Source organism: Aulostomus chinensis, chromosome 18, assembly GCF_037954235.1.
Source record: "Aulostomus chinensis isolate RoL2024-O1b breed Wild chromosome 18, RoL_Achi_v1.0, whole genome shotgun sequence".
Lineage (NCBI taxonomy): Eukaryota > Metazoa > Chordata > Actinopteri > Syngnathiformes > Aulostomidae > Aulostomus > Aulostomus chinensis.
Genome location: NC_141337.1, coordinates 25,435,771 through 25,455,558, shown reverse-complemented (window position 1 = coordinate 25,455,558; position 19,788 = coordinate 25,435,771). Strand labels below are relative to the sequence as shown.

At 42.8% G+C, this 19,788-nt stretch overlaps 1 protein-coding gene across 16 annotated transcripts in view; it reads left to right on the top strand.

Annotated features, from left to right (window-relative positions):
• The window catches only part of LOC147245889 (histone acetyltransferase KAT7-like), a 134,783-nt gene that overhangs the window by 36,546 nt on the left and 78,449 nt on the right, over positions 1-19,788 (top strand). For all 16 annotated transcript variants that reach the window (XR_015109933.1, XM_086183853.1, XM_086183852.1 and 13 more), the window contains 3 exons: positions 1,668-1,859; positions 14,635-14,724; positions 14,985-15,125. Coding sequence is in view for 15 of the 16 variants with exons in the window: in XM_086183853.1 (XP_086039979.1) it covers positions 1,668-1,859; positions 14,635-14,724; positions 14,985-15,125 (423 nt within the window). In the remaining variant the exon portion in view is untranslated. The remainder of the gene's footprint in view (positions 1-1,667; positions 1,860-14,634; positions 14,725-14,984; positions 15,126-19,788) is intronic.

Below are 19,788 nucleotides of genomic sequence, written 5' to 3'. Positions count from 1 at the left end.
CATTCAACCCACACACCCATCCCCCGCTTTCTTCCCTCTTACTCTCTCTCTCCCCCTCTCAGTTGGAGAGGAGGATTTGATAAGAGTACAAATCTTAATGAATCCCAGGACTTTGGCCAAATCTAATTTTGGGATTCATGTTATAGTAGGGGCTGCACGGTGGTGCAGTGGTTAGCACTGTGGCCTCACAGCAAGAAGGTTCCTGGTTCGAGTCCCGGCTCGGGCACGGGATCTTTCTGTGTGGAGTTTGCATGTTCTCCCCGTGCCTGCGTGGGTTCTCTCCGGGTACTCCAGCTTCCTCCCACCGTCCAAAAACATGTAATTTGGGGACTAGGCTGATTGGATTCTCTAAATTGACTGTCGGTATGAATGTGAGTGTGAATGGTTGTTCGTCTGTCTGTGTTGGCCCTGCGATGGACTGGCGACCTATCCAGGGTGTACCCCGCCTCTCGCCCGTTGACGCTGGGATAGGCTCCAGCCCCCCCGCGACCCTTAATGTGTCGGAATAAGCGGAAGATGACGATGGATGGATGGATGGATGGATGTTATAGTAGGAAAATTTGTCCTGAATCCAGTGATACAGGTTGGGAAGTGGTCAGACTTACATGTTAATAATAAAACTTAAAGTTAATAATTTTTGCTCAGCACAGTGTCATACAAAGTCATACATTCATGTGCATATTATGGACTTCCTGTTGCGTTTAGGTCAGGGGTGTTCGCATATGATTTGTAGGTCTTGATTAGACATAATTGAGTTTTGTTACAATGTCTCTACAACATTCCTACAGGCCGTGGTGCTGTGGAGCACATTTTGGCACTTCAGGGGTTAATTTTACATTTTATCCAATTATTCACCAGACCTGATGTTCACACCAAATTTGGTGAGCATGTTTAGGGGGCCAATTAAGGTCCAAAGTGGCAGAATAAGAAAGAAAGAAAGAAAGAAAGAAATGAACAGATACAATAGGGTCTTTGCCACTTTTGGGGCTCAGGCCCTAATAATCCACATACAAACACAAAACAAACAATAACTCCTGTTTTGGCACGCGATCATAGAAGCACACCAGAAGTGTTTCAGTATCAGTAATTTTTACTTTTGGTTGCCTCCACGTTGTTTATTTTTTATCTTATTTTGGTTTTATAATTTTGGATTTCTGGGTTTTCTGCTCTAAAATTAGTATCGGGATGAAAAATCCCCTTTTTGGTCAAATAGTTAAGTAATTGATTAATAGTTATTTAGTCAAGCAAGCTACATGATTGGTCCTTTTGGAGAAAACTTTTTTAAAATGTATAGTTTTGTTTTCACGTTAAATTATGTATCCACCTTTCTGAAGTGATTTCAAATGCCTTTTCAGTAGTGTTTGACTGAATCTAGTGATCTTGCCATTTTGTTAAGATTTTTTGTAAATTCCTCATCCACAGCTTGTCTTCTCCGTCATTGTTTTAATTTTTTTGACTGGTTGCCTCCACTGAGGTTTTCCTTTGTGTTTGATTTTTCTTTCACCTGATTGTCTTCAAAGACTAACAGAGATCTTTTCCACTATCTCCTCTATTCATCTTTTGTCCCCTCTGTCTGATCTCCTGCCCTCTCCTCTTATCCTTCTCATACTATTTCCTTTTCTCTTTTTCTGCCCATCTTCTGTTCCCTCCTTTTCTGGGCTGTACAGGAGAAGCTGCGTCTATCTGGCCAAGTGTCGGAGGGGAGCAATATGATAAAGATAATTGTTTTTGGTCGCTACGAGCTGGACACCTGGTACCATTCTCCATATCCAGAGGAATATGCCCGCCTGGGGAGGCTCTACATGTGCGAGTTTTGCCTTAAATATATGAAGAGTCAAACCATTCTGCGCAGACACATGGTAAGGAAGGATCCACCTCTCAACTGCCAAACAATTATTTTCTATGCTGTTTACTGCATAACCCGTGCTGGAAATTTTGTGACTATAATGATTTTAGGGGGTCCAAAAAAATTCTGATGTAAATGTATCAATGGATTCATATTTATGTATGTGTTGAGCTGATTATAATTTGAGTAATTTACAGCTATATAGGTGTTCTTATTGGTAGCCAATGTGTGAAAATCAAACAAATGTTGACTGACAAGAATAAAATGTGCAACTAGGAAGGGTAAATGTCTGTGGCCCATTAGAAATACCAATAAGACATCTTATATTATTTTTTCTTGAGAACATCTGCAAACAGCAACACAAAAAAACACCAGTTACCATTTAACTTGTCATGTTAAATAGTAATTACTTCTTGTGGGACTATTTAATGTGTATAAACATTAAAAACATGAAGTACTGAATCCTCCATACATAGCAATAGCATAATACATAGCAATTCCCAGTATAAAGTTAAAAAAATTATTGAAGTGCTGGATCCTAGGACTGTGAAAATATGTCTGATAATGATAAGAGAATGAATAGTGACTCAATAGCAAGGAACATATTGCTAGGTGGAAAAGGAAATGTCGGACGAAATGCCTCTCTGCCACGAGACTTTAGTCAGATGAAGTTGGAATTAGTAATGAATGATTTAGATGTAAGATGTATAAGAGAGATGCTGGCTGTTTAGTCGGCAAAGGAGAGCAACTTGGGTGAGCTTGGCTGGCAGTTAACTCATATCCACGGAAAAAGTGGAGGTGGGAATTGAAATCGCTGAGTAATACAGATATCGAATTTTTGGAATCACACAATAAACATTCACACACTAGCTCGCCTTCCTGTGACTCTTGGTGAGTTACTTCGTTAGCAAGTCACTTTGTTAGGTTATAAACCTACAAACACAAACCCCAAGATTAACTATCAAACTTATACAATTACGCATGTGACATTAATTCCCGTTCAGCAACACTAGCACTGCTAGCGAAAAGTCCCTCACTGACGAGGCGTACCAGTCCTGACGATCAGCAGAATGAAAACGAAACTAAAGGTCAACTAATAAAACTGTGCTTTCTCCTCATACACGTTCCAGAGATCAGAAGCAACAACAACTCTAAAACTTGAAGTAAAATGACTTGATTATGACATGTAATAATATAATCATATATGAAATACAGAGATTTTGTGCATTTGAAATGAGGTAGTACTTGTCACAGAGAATGCACTCACCCATCTCTCCAGTATACTCACCCCCGTTCTCCTACACAGACAAATAATCAAGAACATTATCCCAATAATCAAGAACACAATCACAACGCAACATATACTTATAATAATATACATAGAACACAAATTGCCCTTGCTGGAAAGTTCTACAATAACAAAGTTCCAGTCAGCAAAACAAACCAAACAGCAAAATGTATTACCATAGTGACATAAAACCAGTGAAACGGAGCCTGGCATCTGCTGCTGACCAACACACCAGCTATCAAGAAAACACAAAAATTAACTGTTTTGTGATAGTGTTTAACCGAACGCTGAAAATTGCTTTGACCAAAATGTTATGACATGTAAGTAAAGGATAAAGCTTGGCAGGTGTTTTGTATATTTAGGACCAAAACATATTGCAAGGTTCTGCAGGATAAAAGAAGGAAGATAGTTTGTTGTCTGCTAGATGGAGGCAGCCAAGGAAGCTTTGTGCATGAGAAAGTGGGGAGATACCTAACTGCCTGTCATTAAATGAGGAACATTTAACCTCCACACATTTGACTCCCCTGTTCCAACAATAATCAAATGCAACATCCATCCATCCATTTTCTTCCACTTATTACTATTTAGGGTTGCGGGGGGGGGGGGGGTAGCCAATCCCAGCGGCTTTCAGGCGAGAGGCAGGGCACACCCTGGACAGGTCGCCAGTCCATCGCAGGGCCAACACCATACAGACAACCAGTCACACTCACAGTCATACCTATGGTCAATTTAAAGTATCCAATTAGCCTAGTCCCCAATTGCATGTCTTTGGATGGTGGGAAGAAGCCGGAGTACCCGGAGACAACCCACGCAGGCACAGGGAGCCGAGCCAGGTCTCAAACCTGGAACCTTCTTGGTGTGAGGCGACAGTGCTAACCACTGCACCACCATGCCGCCCAAATGCAACATAGTTAAGCTCATTTTGGAGAATGTCTGGGATTAAATGCAGAGTATTGAGATAGAGGCAGTTGCCACCCCTCAAGTCTGCTTGGCTGTGATGAAGGTCCCTGGTGAACATTTAAAGTTTGAATAAGAATGAGAATCATAAGAATAAAAAGTATAGCATCTAAGTCCATGGTTGCACAATTGTAGCTGATGCTGCTACGATGGATGGGATGGGAGTGCTGATCTGAGTCAGGCTGGAGAGTACCCTAAGGAAATCACTGCTAATAGAAATGACAAAACTCAGGGTTTGGACAGACTCAGTGATAGCATTACAGTGGATGCACAGTTCTGCTCAGAAGTGCAAACAGTTTTTTGCAAATCGACTGACATAGATCTGATGTCTGATGGACCCAGAATCATGGTCATACTGCCAAAGAAAAGGGAATTAAGCAGAATTCCCACCAGAGGCATAACTATGTAGGATCTAAAGCAGAGCTCATTCTGGTGAAATGGACTTTGTGTTTTGTTATCACTTATTCAGGTGTAAAAGACTGAGGACTAAGTTCAGGAGATGAGATGAAATCAAGAAAAGAAAGTGTTGCACACTCCAGGCTGTGTAGCTGTTTTTAAGACTCGGGGGGGGGGGGGCTGGAGCCTATGAAAATCCATTTCATGGGACTTTTTTGCCATAGGAGGGTGAAGTGACCATCACTACCAAGGGACAGAATAACACAGTTGTCACTGTTTGCCATTCTATGTGAATGCACAAGGTTCCATGAAGAAATCTCATACTTTGTTGTTGACTTTTGCTGTAACAAGAGCAGAACTTTGAACTGGTCTGTGATCAGTCCACTGAGAACTTTTTGTTCATCTCAAGAAAAGGATTATGCTAAATGATCTACTCATATCACACCAGAACATTCAAGAGGGCAAGTTGTGATTTAGGGAGGTTTGGAAGAGAGTTGCAGATCCATAGCTACAAGAGTTCTTCGTCATTGAAGGGGGGGTGGGGGTTAAGTCATTCTGAGAAAGGTGCTTGGAATTGAAATTAAAAGCTTAATGAGTTCAGGGCCCCTCAACTACGTATATACACTACCAGTCAAAAAGTATGGACACACCTTCTCATTCAATGTTTTTTCTTTCTTTCTTTTTACTACTTACTTAGATACATACTGAAGACATCAAATATGTGAAGCAAGATATATGGACTTATGTAGCAAAGAAAAAAATTGTTAAATAACAGTAAATATGTTTTATACTGTGGATTCTTTAAAGTAACCACCCTTTGCATTGTTGACAGCACTACAAACCCTTGGCCTTCTCTCATTGAGCTCCATGATGTAGTCACCTGAAATGATTTTCACTTCACAGGTTTTCCTTGTCAGGGTTCATTTGTAGAATTTCTTGCCTTCTTAATGAGGCTGGTACCATCATTTGTGTTGTGCAGAAGTCAGGTTGGTGCACAGCTGATTCATATTATGGCAAGAACCAGTCAGCTAAGTAAAGAGAAATGACAGTCCATCATTACTTAAAGAACTGAAGGTCAGTCAGTCTAGAAAATTTCATAAACCTTGAATGTGCTCCCAAGTGCAGTTGCAAAAACCATCAAAGGCTATGCTGGAATTGGCTCACGTTAGGCCCGTCTCAGGAAAGGAAGCCCAAGAGTCACCTCTGCTGCTGAGGATAAGTTTATCTGAGTCACCAGCCTCAGAAATTCCAAGTTAGCAGCACCTCAGATTAGAGCCTTGATAAATACCATGCAGAGTTCTTGTAGCAGAAACATCTCTACATCAACTGCTCATAGGAGACGGTGCCAACCAGGCCTTTATGGTTGAATAGCTGCTAAGAAACCACTACTAAGGAAAATCAACAAGCAGAAAAGATTTGTTTGGGCCAAGAAACATAAGGAACGGACATTTGACCACTGGAAATCTGTGCTTTGGTCTGTTGAGTTGAAACTTGAGATCTTTGATTCCACCCATGTGTCTTTGTGTGACGCAGAAAAGATTAACAGATGGTCTCTATGAACATGGTTCCCACCGTGAAGCATGGAGGAGGAGGCATTATGGTGTGGAGGTGCTTTGCTTGTGACACTGTTTGTGATTTATTCAAAATTGAAGGCGCCCTGAACCAGCAACATGCCATCCCATCTGGTTTTGCGTTTTAGTTGGACCATCATTTTTTTGTCAACAGGACAATGACCCCAACGCACCTCCAGGCTGTGTAAGGGCTATTTGACCAAGAAGGAGAATGATGGAGTGTTGCTCCAGATGACCTGTCTTCCACAGTCCCCTGACCTAAACCCAATTGAGATGGTTTGGGATGAGATGGACTGCAGTGTGAGGGCAAAAGTGCCAATAAGGGCTTAACATCTCGGGGAACTCTTTCAAGACTGTTGGACAACTATTTCAGGTGACAACCTCATGAAATTCTTCGAGAGAAATCCCAGAGTGTGCCAAGCAGTAATCAGAGCAATGGGTGGCTATTTTGAAGAATCTAAAATATAAATCATGCTCTCAGTTATTTCACACTTTTTTGTTTATGTTAGGGTTTGTAGACTGAACCCAATAGCACAACACAAGACAACGGATGAGATTGCCTAACTGGTGAGGGTTTAATACTTCAGTGTTCCTTTAAGGAACAAAAACTCAAAACGGTTCCTTTGGGGTCTGAACTCAAACAGCAGTAACCGAATCAGGGGATCGACAGCAAGGAACAATATCGGGCAGCGAAGACTGAGGAAACTAGCGAAGACTGAGGAAACTACTCTGTGTTCTTCAGGACAAACTCGCATCTGAGGACTGGGAGGTTAACAAACTTATACTAGCCAGAGGGAGCTGATTAGATGCAGGTGAGTAACAAGCGGATGAGCTGCAGGTGTGTCATGACACGCGCTTCACCCGCCTTTGTTGCTGGTTACGCAACTCCCCAGCGGCGCGCTCAGATGTCTCGGGGAAAGCAGCGTGCTCACACAGGGGAGGCCGAACGGCAGACCGAGCCGCAACAGTACCCCCCCTCCTATGGGAGCCACCAGGCGACTTGCCAGGCTTGTCCAAGTGGCGGCGGTAGAACTCAGTAAGCAGGCCAGGGTCCATTATGAGCTGGCGGGACACCCAGCTCCGTTCCTCCACACCGTACCCCTCCCAGTCAACCAAATACTGGAACCCACGTCCCCGGCGCCGGATGTCCACCAATCGACGGATCTTCCACTGTGGATGCCCATCCACAATCTCGGGGGGGCGGAGCAGGGGCTGGAGGCATTAGAGGGCTGTAGGAGACTGGCTTCACTCCGGACACATGAAAGACAGGATGGATCCTCATGGAGGCCGGAACCTTAAGAAACACAACTGCAGGGCTGGGCACTTGCTGGATCTCGAAGGGTCCAATGAACCGGGGATTCAGCTTCTTGGCAGTGGGCTGAAGCGGGAGATCCTTGGAGGACAACCAGACTCTCTGCCCGGGTTGGTAAGCCGCTGCTGCAGATCGGCGATGGTTAGCTCCTAGTCTGGCACGTTCTGTAGCATGGAGCAGGGCGGCTCTGGTGATCTCCCAGACACGGCGACAACGATCCAGATGATCCTGAACGGAGGGAACAGCCACTTCAGACTCCTGAGCTGATAAGTTGGGTGGCTGGTACCCAAGAGATACCTCGAAGGGTGAGAGACCGGTGGCGGAGCTGACCAGGGAGTTGACCGCATACTCAACCCAGGGGAGAAACCGGCTCCAGAAGGTGGGCTTCTTGGTGGCTACGCAACGGAGAGCAGACTCCACACTCTGGTTCATCCTCTCAGTTTGTCCGTTTGTCTTGGGATGATATCCTGACGAGAGACTGACAGAGGCGCCCAAACCCTTGCAGAAAGCTCGCCACACCTGGGAGACAAACTGAGGCCTTTGATCTGAGACAATATCCTTGGGAAGGCCATGCAAACGGAGAACGTGGCTCATCAGGAGGACAGCGGTCTCTGAAGCTGAAGGGAGCTTGGGCAAAGCCACCAGATGAACTCCCTTGCTGAAGCGGTCCACCACCGTCAGGATCACCGTGTTGCCCTGAGAGGGAGGGAGTCCAGAGACTAAATCCAATGCCACATGGGACCAGGGCCGACTGGGAGTTGGAAGGGGCTGCAGCAGACCAGTGGGTGCTTGGTGAGAGGCCTTGCTGCAGGCGCAGATGGTGCAGGCCATGACAAACTCCTTTACATCCCTCCTCATGGTAGGCCACTAGAACCTCCGAGCCAGGAAGGTGAAGGTGCGATGGACTCCAGGGTGGCAAGCAAACTGACTGGCATGGCCCCACTGGAGAACCCGAGATCTGACAGAGTCAGGAACAAATAGCCGGCGAGTTTGTACTCTTAAGGTTTGTAGACTGAACCCAATAGCACTGACATTAGACTGGGAGGCCAACAAACTTATACTAGCCAGAGGGAGCTGATTCAATGCAGGTGAGTAACGAGCAGATGAGCTGCAGGTGTGTCATGACATGCGCTTCACCCGCCATTGTTGCCGGTTACGCAACTCCCCAGCGGCACGCTCAGATGCCTCTGACAAAAAAACAAAAAAAAAAGTCTCGGGAGAAGCAGGGGAGGCCGATAGGCAGACCGAGCCGCAACAGTTTACTTCATAATTTCATGTGTTCATTCATAGTTTTGATGCCTTCAGTGAGAATCTACACTCTAAATAGTCATGAAAATTTAAAAAAAAAATTAAATGAGAAGATGTGTCTACAACACCTGGCAATGAGACTACTCATTGGATTGGAATGGTAGCCAGCACACTTCTGACTCTCTGTAGGCCTCACTGCTAAAAGTTGTAGATGATCATTGGGGATGATAATTTATGAAGGTTAGGGAGGATTGTGAAACTGAAATTTAGATGAACTGTAGGTCATCAGTGGGGAGGATGTTGTAACTTTATTTGATGAGAACTTTTAGTTAGAATTTATCAGTGATTAATTCAGTGAATTATTTAAGTTAAGCAGTTACATTTAAACACTAGGTTAAAAGATTGAACATTTCTTTTGATGTGTAATTATAATTAAATTAAGGCTGCAACGAACGATTAATTGAATTATCGATTAATCAGATTATCACACTTTTTTGCAATTACCTTTACAATTTAGCATGAAGTTGTTTTAGGCATGTTCTAACTAACAATAAAGACAATAAAAATAAAAAAATAAAACATTTATTTTTTATTTGAAAAAATACATTCTAGTTATTTCATGTTCTTGATTCTATAATCTGGCACGCAGCATGTATACTGTAGATGTATAGATGACGTTGATGTCTCGGCTTCAAGTGTAAGGCTGCATGCTAAAGCCTGGTTTCTATTACTTGCTCAAAGCTTGGCTCTGATCTCGACGCTCCTACTGTATCCGGTAATTACACATACACGCACGTAGTGTTTACGCCTCAGGCCATATCAGCAACCTGCTGATTGAATTGATCACTGCTGTATCCGAATTGCCAAGTAGGTCGGATCGTAGGTCGCAGAGTAGGTCGTAAGCTGTCCGAAACCACAACTGGCACGAGTAGCGACCTACTTCGCAACCTAAATTACAGCCTAAACACGCCCACATAGGTTAGTTCAGGTGCATCCTACAGAGCTACCTATGGCCCACAATGCACCGCAGACTTCTTTGTCCCCTAAAACCTTTTGGACGCGCGGGCCAAGTTTGCGCCACCAACAGTCTCCCATTTTTATGCAACATGAACATTTATAGTCATTGTTGATGACTAAAGGTGTGTTTACACCAAACGTGAACACACCTTTACAGGTGCGTTAATGTGCTTAATAACAGAGAATGAGTGAAAGGTGCGTTCAGAGTGGAGTGCAGTACATCAGCCAGGCCAGGTGGGGGCTTTTGTTGGTGCTTTCTACATATTTGCGGTATCTTTGCTCTGCCAGCAGAGGTGGTGCTTCACCACCAATCTTCTAGGGTGCCCGAATGGTGCTGCAGAGTTTAGCTTGTAGGAGTTGGCTGTAGCGGTAGGTCGTAGCAGTAGGATGTAGGTTGCCACTTGGCAATTCGGATGCAGCACACGTCTTTGCGTTCATGTTTCTGTAGCACAAATAGAGCAATAAATAGACTGATGGTACCCGAGTCCTGACCAGTACTGAATGGTAAAAAGAAACCAGGCTTTCCACTGTGGAAAGTATATTTTAAATGTTAAAAGCCAGGACAACTCAGTCTGCTACAGGCAAGCCCACAAGCTAACTTACCAAGGCGAGTCTTCATCAAGCTCCACTAAAACTCCTACATGCTTTCTGCTAAGATGTTCATTCATGACGGTCGTGCTCCCGTGCCAAGCGAAGTCCTCCTTGCAAAGTTTATAAGTCATTTTTTTTCTTTTCTTTAATGAGAGTGAAATACTCCTAGTCTTTAGCTCTTTTCAGCCTACCGCCACATGCTGCTACAGTGGACGCCGTCATTGTTGTTTATGATCTGCGGTCGCTAGTGTGCACAACTCTTACTCGTCTCCCCCTTATATATTCATGACATTACAAAACACTAGCGTCTCTTTGTCGATGAATTATCGATAATAAACTTTGTTTGGCAACGAATTTATTAATCGACTTTTAATCGATTTATCGATTCATTGTTGCAGCCTTAAATTAAATGCAGAGAACAGTTTTAGAGGCTAAATTATTAGTTTCCTTTAGGGCCCAGTTGGACTTCATTACCCCTAGTGCCACTCCAAGTCTTGGAAGTTTTCTGTTTCCAGAGTTTCCACAAGTTTACCTAGTTGTAGCTGGCAGTGAGTTTTTTCACTCATATTTACGTTACCATGTAAACCTCTTTTTTCTTCACCAAAGTCACCTGTGATTCAAAGACATTTTTCGCCTTATCATTTTGAAGATTAAGACTGATTAATCCACTGCAGCCTTCCTGTTGCAAACAATCTAGTGATATAATCAAAGCTAATGGTTTGATAGTTGACCACAAATTTGTTGCATTGAAAAGAAATTTCTGTAACCAAGGAAAATCGAAAAGTAGAGGTTATGGAGCCATGGTGGTGCAGTAGTTAGCACTGTTGCCTCATAGCAAGAAGGTTCCGGGATTCAAGCCCCGGCTCGGGCACAGGATCTTTCTTTGTGGAGTTTGTATGTTCTCCCTGTGCCTGTGTGGGTTCTTTCCGGGTACTCCGGCTTCTTCCCCCTGTCCAAAGACATGCAATTGGGGACTAGGCTAATTGGGTACTCTAAACTGACCGTAGGTGTGAATGGTTGTTTGTCTATATATGTTGGCCCTGCAATGGACTGTCGACCTGTACAGAGTGAACCCTGCCTCTCAACCTTAGATGCTGGGATAGGCTCCAGCCCCCTGTGACCCTTAATAGGAATAAGCGGAAGAAAAGTGGATGGATGGATAAAGTTGGCAGGCTGAAAATATATATTTATTTACACACACACACACACACACACACACACACACACACACACATAAGCTACAGTTAGTGATGGGATGATGATACCTCAAGGAGTGTATTGACACACTACACAAACTGTGTCGGCACTGTATTGACACTGTGTTGGTCACTTAATAGTGACCCCTACAGTAGTTCTAAAATCATTGCAGGTAAACAAAATGAAAATAAGATGGAAAAGCTTACATCTTGCAAAGCCAACATCAGCCTGTGAAATAATATTTAATCGCTAATCCTTTACTTAAAATATGATCTCATCATTGTAGAATTTCATTTGCTTAATTTGTTTGTTGAGTTAAGTTGTGAATGAGACGAGTTTAAAATTTCCTTAAAACCTTGTTTGTGTAAATGCTAAAATGAGTTGGTATGTAAAATATAGCAAATTTGTCTGTAATAAAATTCAGAGGTAAAATTTTTAACTTCTGTATGGAATTTTGTTAACTTAAGTGTTAAATCATATGAAATAAAAGACTAAAAATGGATTCATTTATGCATTTTTATTGAGGACCAAAAGTTTTTTTAAGTGTCTTTGCTCCAAGGCGATTTCTCCTCTAAGACACCAGTTCCCCTGCCTTGAAAAAAAAAACTCTTTCACAGGGTACAGATGAAGATTATTATAACGGGTCCTGTGTTCTGGGTGTGTTGCTTTCAGCCAGGTAGTGTTGGACTTCAATTATTGAATCGGCTGTAGTATTAGAGGTCATCTTGTTCTCCTCAACCTCCATATCAAGAGGTTTCCAGAGATTGTGCCCTAAAAAATATTTGAGAAATAATACTTTGTCAATCGTTAGTTTATTATCACATGACAAACTGCCACAGAAATATACAAATAAACACAAAGAAATGTGTTTTCATACCTGAACTGGGTTCTGATCCATGTAAAGAGTGACGCTCTTCTTCTGCTTGGTCAGGCTCATGGCTCCTCATTTCAGCAGCACACATCTACTTCAGTCTCTTGACGGCTTTAGTTGCTTTTAGTGGACTAGCAAAGCCAACTGTTTTAAACCTGGGGTCCAACAGTGTTGCCAGTGTCATCACACTGAGAGATTCCATGTTGCAGATAAACTCAGTTTGCTGCTTTCCCAGATTTTCAGCCAGCTGTTGAGCAGCTGCTTTTGTCACTGTTGAGACTTGATGTTGAAGCTCAATGTGGATCATTTTCATCAGTGGAATAACCTTTGACCCCGAGACTCTTTTTTCCTCAGAGAGTTCTCTTGTGGCTTGGTAAAAAGGAGCGAGCACCCTGAGCATCTCTGCAATGACTTCAAATTCTTCAGGAGTCAGTGGAGTGATATCAGTTTTTAATGAGGCCAGTGACACCCGGACTGCCTCCCTCTGCTCAGTCATTCTTTCCAGCATGTGGTAGGTGCTGTTCCATCGTGTCGGCACCTCATTTATTAATTGATGGAATGGTGTTCCCAGCTGTTGCTGCATTTGAGTGAGCTTTTCTTTGGCCATGGTGCTTGATCGAAAGTATGTCACAATTTGCCGTGTTTTGTTGTGTATTTCTGTTAGTGCTGTGATTTGATCACATGATTTTCTTACAATTAAATTCATAGAATGGGTAATACAAATGGTTTGCCATATTTGCAGCATTCAAGCACATGAAATCATGTTTGCTGTTGCATCAGTGACAAGACACCTGACCTTGCCCACGATGCCGCACTCCTCCATGAGGCTCCTTTTAACCGTGGCCATGTTTTCTGCAGTGTTTCTGTGGAAAATGCTGCACTCCCAAGACTGATGAATGGAGTTCATGGCTTTCTTATATGCCTCCATATTAATGGACGTCCACATATCAGCTATTAAACTAATAGCAACAACGTTTTGGAGTTGCTCTTTTGTTTTCTCCTATTTCTCCTCGTATTTCTGGTTCACCAAGTCCTTGATGGCTTAAAAATAACCAAATATATACCAATGTCAATATAATATAATATGTACTGTATATATCATGACAGTACTCATTAATTAATTCAACCTTACATTTCTTAAACGTACCTTCCTGCTTGGTAGAACATTTGAGGGTGCAATGAGCTTCAGGAGCTCCCTGAATCCCTCATTTTCAACAATGGTGAGTGGTTGACAGTCTTTGATGATCATGTTGACCACAGCCTCATCCACTGCTTGCTTGTTAGGAACTGCAAGCCAAGAGGAAATATTTTGTTAAAAGCTTATTAGGGAACTGTAATTTTTACAAACAAAATTACAAAGTCACACAAAGCCTTTTGTGTGTAATAAACTTTTTTTGGAAACTCAAATTTTTGGTGAGAATTTCAACATACCTGGGGGACTCGCACAAGTATCTGCCAATTCTTCATTGCCATGCCGAGCTCTATAATGCCTCAGCATTGATGAAGTGCTCTTATTGATGTAAGATAGCTCTGTGGAGCAGAGCCGACACTTCAACTACAATAAAATGAAAATTTAATTTATCTGAAAACAATTCAAACCTCTTACCAGAAAAGAGTACAAACATATTTAATTAAAGAACTATCAGTAAACAATGCCCAAAGGAGAAAAAGAGTTACCTCATTTGGCGTCAAAAGATCAAAATTATTCCAGACTGCGGAAAACTTTTTGGAACGATCCATGAAGTCAGTGGAAATAGGTGAGGGCAAGCAAAATCCAACAGCAACCGCAAAATTCCATCCAACAAATCCGCAACATGTCGATACAGTTTCTTTCCCTATAAACACAATTTGGCGCGGCACATCCAAACGACACACTTCCTGTATTGGTCACATAATTTTTTTCTTAAAGCAACACTCACCAATACGGGGTTTCACTCTTGTGCGCTTGGCACAGTGCTGACGCACCAATGTTGTTCGTCCCATCACTAGCTACAGTTTGGGGTACAAATTTCTCACCTCTCGTGTGTGTGTGTGTGTGTGTGTGTGTGTGTGTGTGTGTGTGTGTGTGTGTGTGTGTGTGTCATGTGCATGTGCAATACGCCATATGAGTGTCTATATCAGAATATAAGGGGGCAAATTGTTATTTTAAATATCTGTACTGACTTAGAATTTCCATATCTGTGCATCCCTACTAGACAGACACTTGTTATCTTAGATTGACCTCTACCCGAAGGTAGTGAAACAAAATTTGTATGAGTCATTTATATATATTAAATGAAATATTTTATTGATTTGTATACAGACTAACCTGAACTGCTCCTTCATTTGTGTTCCATGAAGGCAAAGTGTGTGTGGAAGCATCCTCCTGGTGATGAAATCTATAGGAAGGGGAACATCTCTGTCTTTGAGGTGGATGGAAAGAAGAACAAGGTAAGAAAGTGTAGCTCCACTCCTCCTGACCTTTCAACTAGGAGGCCCAAGAACCACATCTTATGTCAAAAGTATGAATGTCTGTCTGAGTGTCTGAAATGGCACTTCGAAGTTTGGCACAAGGTCTTCACAGTATTTGTTTGAATCTATCTTCTCTCCTATAACCAATTTTGCAAATATCAAGGCCCGGACCACTCTCCTGTGATTGTGATACATTAGAAATGCTTCTTTGATTGTGTCAGTGATTCTTTTCTTCACAGATTTACTGTCAGAACTTATGTCTACTGGCTAAACTCTTTCTGGACCACAAGACTTTGTATTACGACGTGGAACCTTTTCTCTTCTATGTCATGACTGATGCTGACAAGACAGGGTGCCATCTAGTGGGATACTTCTCCAAGGTACCCTGGGGGTTCTTTTGCTTTGACTTTTTTCAGCTTTGTTAAATTGCTATGTGAGGTCATATAGATCTGTGGCTGATGAATTGCTTTTCATATGATCATATTTTTTCCAGGATATGTAATGTTTAATCCCGCACTGAGCTTTTGTAGCCCAGTGTTTTGTCATGAAGCTTGTAAAACAGAGATGATTTTCATACAGGATTGTACATGCCAGCCTGTCTTAGATTACTCTAGTTTTAGCCAGTTGGTGTGACAAGTTGGCACAGAAATCTTTTCAGTATCAATCAATCAATCAATCAATCAATCTATCAATCAATCAATCTTTATTTATATTGCGTAAAAGTAATCTCAAGGCACTTTACACAAAGAGCAGGTCTAGAACCTTACTCTTCAATTCAAATGAAAGAGACCCAACATTCCCACATGAGCAAGCACTTGGCAACATTGGCAAGAAAAAAACTCCCTTTTAACAGGAAGAAACCTCAGGCAGAATCAGGCTCTGAGTGGTTGGCCATCTGCCTCGACCAGTTGGGGTTGAGAGGGAGAAGGAGAGAGATTGGTATGGGGTGGAGAGGAGACAGATGGGGATGGGGATGGGGTGGAGAGGAGAGAGAAACACAGAGCCAGGGCGAGTGAGTAGTTGGTCCAGGACAGGAAGCGATGAACCCTCTACAGCCCCAGGTGAGAGAGCACAGACAACTCTAGGGAAGAAGTTTAGTTGAATGGATGCATTGATACTTGAGAATGTTATGGATAGAAACACAGAGGAGGAGAAAGCACAGTGCATCACGGGAGTCCTCCGGTAGTTCAAATCTGTAGCAGCCTAAACTAGGAGCTGGTCCATGATAAGCAGCCCCAACTATAAGCTTTATAAAAAAGGAAGGTTTTAAGTGTACTCTTAGATGTAGATGTGGTGTTTGTCCCCCAGACCCAAACTGGAGTGAAGCCTGATAACTGAAGGCTCTGCCTTCCATTCTACTTTTAGAGACACTAAGAACCACAAGTAGACCTGCATGCTGTGAGTGTAGTTCATAGCTCTGCTCGGTTCATAAGGAACTATGAGCTCTTTAAGATATGATGGAGCTTGATCATGAAGAGCTTTAAAAGTGAGGAGGAGGATTTTAAACTCTATTCTTGATTTTACACACACACACACACACACACACACACACACACACACACACACGTGTGTGTGTAAAAAAACGGTACCATAACGTATTTGATTCCCTCATCTCCAACTCTGCATTCTGTATTCTCCAAGTCTACCTTTCCATGTTAATCAGGTGGAGTGACAAGTTTTGTAGTATACTCTATGATCTCTAATCGGAGCAGCAGTTAAATTTGTCATATCCAGTTAAAAAAAAAACCTGCCTTAGTCAGGCAGTTTCGGAATATTCAGTCTTTTCATAATCTTTTAGGGTTGTGAAAGTTGCCTAGTGTATCCGCAAAGCTATACCTCATACCAAAAGCATATTTTGCCTTTAAAATATTCACAAATAAGTTTTGAGCTCATGAAGGTGTTTTTACACCATTGTATCAGTTCTCTTTGACCAGTTATATCATAATATGTAGGGGAGCCATAGGTGTGTGTGTGTGTGTGTGGGGGGGGGGGGGGGGTTGTGCACCCCCTTGTGAGTGGGTAACGATACTGGGTGCCTTCAGTCAGTGCCCCCCCGCTCCAAGCTCATTATGATAAACCAAGCTTAGCTAAATTATTGGATTGGTGAGGAATCTTTTCATGAATAATAAACTCCAAATATAAACTTTACTTGGCATTTACAACATTTACTTGGCTCGCATATCAATGGAGCTCCCCCAAAATTTCACAAACCATGTTTTCAGGGGAGCTCATGTCACCACTGGTGGAGCCATGGCTCCCCCTTGTTCCATAATAACTTGCACCCTGTCTCCAGAATACCTTAACCCTTTGGGATCCAATTTGATTTGGGGTAATTTTATATCCTTTGTTTTTGAGCTATTATCTTGGTCATTATTAGGTCAATTTATACATGCTATATTTTGCTTTTTTCCAGGACAGTCTATGCTAGCCAGATAAGTCATCATTTCACTTGGTATTACTTATTTATTTTACAAAAATGTTACACACACAAAAAAAAGTTTTGTATTACAAAATTTTTAGGTTTTCAACATGTTTCTCATAATAGAAGGTTTCCAGCACACCTATCTTTGCATATTGAGTAGGGGAAGTTTACCTGAAATCTGACAGTATAAGCACCATGATGGTGGGATGTTCTATGACTTCACAATTTGCAAAAACATTTGGTGTGTGCATGGTGAGAATAAAAGCCATTCTACTGAAATAAACACTGTTCAACACTGACTTGTGGTGACCTGACCTGAACCGATCTGCAAATGCACATTAACAGGAGACTCAGTGCGAATTTTATGCACTACAGTAGCGTCTGTCTGCAATATGCAGACACCTGTGCTCTTTTGTTTACTTGGAGAATGTTTGGAGAAGGTTTTGAGGAGCAAAACTTTCCTATCATTGAGAAAAGGATGCAATGTCATGCTTATACTGGATACCCTGTAGGAATTTACAGTGATCAAAACTGGATTATGGGCATAGTTTGTCACAGAGGAAAACATGATATCCCAGAAGCCAGTAAAATATGTTGCTCTACAATGCGATTGACAAGGGTTCTGAAGGGCTGATGGTTCACCCAGTGATTGAGTATGTGCAGTGCATTCTTCGATGTTGGTTCATGCTCTTGGCGCATGCACTCCGCCTGGCTCCACTCGTATAGCCAATCAGAGTGGAGTCAGGGGATGCTGACGCAACTGGCAGCCAGTGTCGGGAATATTATACAGCAACGTCAGCATGGTGGGAGAGTTTGTTCATGTCCTCGGTGGATCATTGTTTTATAACTTCAGTTCGTGTGCGTTCACATACCTGTGAGTATTTGTTGTACCGTTGTTAACCCATAGTTCTGTTGGTTTTGCTTAAGTATCGCTTTGTTGTAGTGTGTACAAATATTAATGTGAGTTTGCGGTAACAGTGTGTTAATAGCTGCGTTTATGTGTGTAATTGTTTGGAACGCGTCGCGGTTATCTCGTCTTGTCTTGGTGTGCGGTTGTTTTGTCCTTGTGTTTACTGTTTGCTGTGTGTTGGTGTTTGTGACGGTACAGTTTAGTTGTTGTAGCAATGACTACTACTAGCACCATGAATGTTTGAATGAATGTTGTCTGGTTTAAAAAACCAGACAACCAGACCAACCAGACAACACTCTGAGACAAAGACTGGTTCACCCCAAAGATCCCACCCCTCACAGCCAGAAAAGCAATCTGGTATACGCTGTCAGATGCAGTGAGGCCTGCACGGATCTCTACATAGGGGAAACCAAACAGCCTCTCAACAAGCGCATGGCCCAACATAGAAGAGCCAACTCTGGAGGACAGGACTCAGCGGTTTTCCTCCACCTCAAGGAGGAAAGCCACTCCTTCCAGGATGACCATGTCCAAATCCTTGACAGAGAGGACAGATGGTTTGAAAGAGGAGTTAAAGAAGCCATCCACGTCAGGATAGAGAAACCATCTTTGAACAGAGGAGGTGGACTGCGACATTTCCTTTCACCTATTTACAACCAAGTCCTTTCAAAGCTTCCCCAAAGAGTTCAGCTGAAAGACCCATGTGGAACGGCTGATGCCAGCACAGCCCATTAGCATCTGAGTGGTCAGTGAAACTCCCTAACGACCACCCCTGAAACTCCCTGACACCGCACAACGACTGTCGTTTGGGGAGGCCAGGTGAGTCTCGGGAGGGTCGTTTCCACCACAATAGCACTGACCACTCCCACATAGGTTTATAAGCTGGAGTTTCCACACTCTTCACTAGAACTGACGAAGCATCTCGGATGAGAGGTGAAACGTCTTCAAGATAAACTTACGTCCAGTTAACCAGATTTTACTTCGCTTCGATTCACAGAAATTGTTGCTGTGTGAACAGTTCATACATGTTTGTTAATTATTATTGTAGAAGTTAGTGATTGTGGATATGTGATTATATTTGTTGTTTAGTGTTTGATTTGAGCACTAAGTATTTCTGCATTTCTGTTTTTCTTGACAGAACCACACGCACACATAGCAATATCATTTTGCCATCACTCACATTCTCCTGATAATCTTGTTTTATCAATAAAGCTGACAATTGGAGTGTACCAACGTTTCAAGCATTCTTATCGATGGACCACAGTGGCTTCTAACTACCTAATGGTCAGGGACTAGACGCCCTCCAAAACAACAAGTATGAGTCAAATATTCGAGCAAACATAAGGAAACTTATTATTCGTCCATTTTCTTCCCCTTATCCTGTTAAGGGTCGCAGGGGGCTGGAGCCTATCCCAGCAGCTTTTGGGCGTGGGAAGGGGTTCATGTGATATGATTGTGATCAAGCTCCAATAAATCTTCATTGTCGTCGTCCTCCGCTTTATTCGGTGGGTCCGGGTCACGGGGGAAGTAGCCTCAGAGCAAGGAAGCCCAGACTGTCCTCTCCCCAGCCACTTCCACCGGCTCTTCCAGGGGAATCCCAAGGCATTCCCAGGCCAGCCGAGCTATGTAATCCCTCCAGCGTGTCCTGCATCGGCTTCAAGGCCTCCTCCCGGTTGGGCATGCCTGGAACACTTCCCGAGGGAGGCATCCAGTA